The sequence below is a fragment of the Gigantopelta aegis genome, chromosome 1 (genome assembly GCF_016097555.1).
Source record: "Gigantopelta aegis isolate Gae_Host chromosome 1, Gae_host_genome, whole genome shotgun sequence".
NCBI classification, from domain to species: domain Eukaryota; kingdom Metazoa; phylum Mollusca; class Gastropoda; order Neomphalida; family Peltospiridae; genus Gigantopelta; species Gigantopelta aegis.
In genome coordinates this window covers 31,879,375-31,882,236 of record NC_054699.1, presented here as the reverse complement: position 1 = coordinate 31,882,236, position 2,862 = coordinate 31,879,375, and the positions used below count along the sequence as shown (strand labels likewise).

The 2,862-nt window shown below is 38.5% G+C and overlaps 1 protein-coding gene across 1 annotated transcript; it reads left to right on the top strand.

Moving 5' to 3' along the window:
• The first annotated feature begins 1,160 nt into the window (after window positions 1-1,160).
• On the top strand, window positions 1,161-2,470 carry LOC121376019 (E3 ubiquitin-protein ligase TRIM13-like). The gene is made up of 2 exons (XM_041503820.1): window positions 1,161-1,330; window positions 1,681-2,470. The coding sequence occupies exons 1-2, from the start codon at window positions 1,161-1,163 to the stop codon at window positions 2,468-2,470; spliced, it is 960 nt and encodes a 319-aa protein (XP_041359754.1).
• Window positions 2,471-2,862: the final 392 nt, after the last annotated feature.

The following is a 2,862-nucleotide window of genomic DNA, read 5'->3' as shown; positions in this document are numbered from 1 at the left end:
CGGGATAATTTGACCTTCGAGAGTTAGATAGAGTTTAGTGACGGCTGACGCTGTGTGTGTGTGCACGTTCTACGTCATCACTAAGGAACACGATGACGATATTGTTGTAAACGTTTCACTTATTTTGACTATCACGAAATATGATGACGTTGTTGGTGTGAAGATTCCACTTATTTTCTCTGCGACAAACGATGGTGATTTTGTTGGTGTGAAGGTTTGTCTTGGCTTATTTATAAAGTAGGATTACATTTTAGTGTGTTTGTTTCTTTTGTTTGTAACATCACGTAAATCTGTGTTGGATGCACCAGTCAATGCGTTAAACTTGGGCTTTGACAGTGACACAGTGTTATGGGTCGTTACTAAAGGCGTGGTACATACGTACGTTTTTTTACGCACGCACGTAGACGCAATCAACTATATTTCCAATCAAATGCGAAAATACTCTTCTTCTCAAGACTATTCCGGTCGCGTTTTAAATTATGAATTGCTAGGACTATTAAGTAAGAGGTAAAGTCACGTGGTTTTCAAACGGTTACATCCATATGTTCATGTTTATTTCAGGAGAAAACGAAGAAGCAAGACATGGCTAGGAAATGTTAATAGACGATCAAATCTGTCCCAGATAGCTGACAGGTAAGCTATATGCATGTGGCAATAATCCATTTTCTTACACACCCGTTGGTGAGAACATCATTCGTTATTTATGATAACACATTATTGTTTGCACATGTACGTGTGTTAACAGTTTCAAGACACACGACTGGCTGCTCCTGATGATCAGGTAACCAATGCCATATATCCAATGCCAAACAACACGAGGGAAATCGATTACCTATATTATAGTTAACCTGACAATCATGTGTTTGTGACGTGTAATTCAGCTACAAGTGCAAAGGGTTGTAAATATATTTTAGTCAAAAAATATTTTAAAATTTGGTTAAAACCTGTGTGGTTTTTTAGGATATGTAAGAAATATTATAATACATTCCTGTTCCTTAGATACCATTTTTCTCATAACCCGTTGTTTAGAAACATATCAAACTCGCTTTCGCTCGTTAAATACATTTTGAAACAACTCGCTGTGAATTAAATGGCAGATAGCGGCCACTCATGTATGATTCTCTATTTATTATTCCAGTGATTAACGTATTAACTGGACGATGGCTGAAAGTGGTGTTGTCCAAATTCTGGAAATTCGTGACGAGCTCGTTACGTGCGAGATTTGTTTCGAGTATTTCGATGACCAGGACAAATCTCCACGTATCTTACCGTGCTTCCACAGTTTCTGCTGTCGCTGTCTGGAGTCGATTTGGGAGAAGTCACCACTGGAGTAAGATGTCCCAACTGTCGACAGGTTTGGCCTGTTCAGGGGAACATACTAGGAACATTTCTACAAAACAAGGTGTTGAGGAATTTAACTGAATATGTTAACATGAAAAACAAGCTGGATGAAATTATGTGCAACGAGTGTCCGGACAGTGCCATGGCAACAGGACGTTGCCTGGACTGTCTGGAAAATATGTGCGATAGGTGCACAACATGCCATAAGAAATTTGCAGTTTCGAAGCTTCACAGGACTGTTCTAATTGCCGAATATATGAACATGCCTCAACAAGTATTTTTCCAACAGACAGATATATGTAACACTCATCAAAACTTGAAGTTGGACCTTTTCTGCAGGGCATGTTCAGTCGCTGTATGTCCATCGTGCGCTCTTATCTCCCATAGAGATCATGAGATACAAGACCTCAAAGATGTCTACCAAGCAAAGAAAGATCAAGTCACTGCAGTTTTATGCGATTTAGAAAAGTCTAAGGTCACATCAGAAGGTTACAAATGCAAGCTTGTTGAACAGAATGAAGCACTAAGTGTTATCAAACAACGATGTTTGCAAGATATTGATGATTCATATGAAAAATGCATCACAATGCTGTCTGAGAGAAGACAACAGTTAAAAGAACAAGTCATTTCTAACGTGGCCAAACAACAGGCTGACAGAAATGAGAAATTTGAGACGCTAACGCTGTCAAATGACAGTAAAAGTCGACATTTTCTTTACTGTCAACAAGCGTTGTCGTACACACGAGCTGTTCAGTTCATAGAAATGTCTGAGGTTCTGGAGAAGCAAGCCAGAAGGCTGCTAGAAATACCTCAACTGTTGGATATGAAGATGGAAGAGGTGGACGTAGATCTGGATACCTTTGATCAGGTTTGTAAAATCCTGCAGAAACGTGCAATGGTGGTTGATATGTCGCAGATAAAACCATGTATTGAGGTAAGGGATGCCAAGAAAGGCGAAGAATCCCGTGTGGTTCAAGTTGCAATGCTACCAAAGGAAACCAAGGCCGAGGATCAGACAGATATGTTAAAAGCAATGATTGAATCAGACACTGAAATCAAGGGTGAGGAAAAACCGAAAACAAAACTGATTTCGTTTGGCGTACATTACGTACAGACAAATATGTACTGAGCCTCACAGGTGTTTCATCAGTCTCAGTGGACATCAGTTGACTAATGATGGAATTGCATTTCACACCAGAGACAAGGGTAAGTTACTTCATAGTCTAGACAGAATATTTATTTAATTTATAACTAAATTAAAATATGTGCACTTCCATTATAATTGCAAAAATGTGTTGGTACTTATCGATATTATATGTAATGAAAATTATCCCACTATTCTTGTGCTAATTTTAAAAAAACAATATGGATAATAGCATACACTGTATGCCATCAAATTGGTTTATTAGGCTGTAGGTGAAAACTTGCTTCTTATAAATGAAGAGACAATGAAGAGACTCGACATTCGTTGTATCTCCAGTTGTTAGTGTCATATACTGTGGTACTAGATTGTATGTGGTC

Bases quoted from the DNA above. Each gene is read 5' to 3' on its own strand.
- LOC121376019 (XM_041503820.1), top strand. From the start codon at position 1,161: ATGGCTGAAAGTGGTGTTGTCCAAATTCTGGAAATTCGTGACGAGCTC. The intron at 1,331-1,680 runs GTAAGATGTCCC...CCTTTTCTGCAG, and splicing joins TGGGAGAAGTCACCACTGGA to GGCATGTTCAGTCGCTGTAT.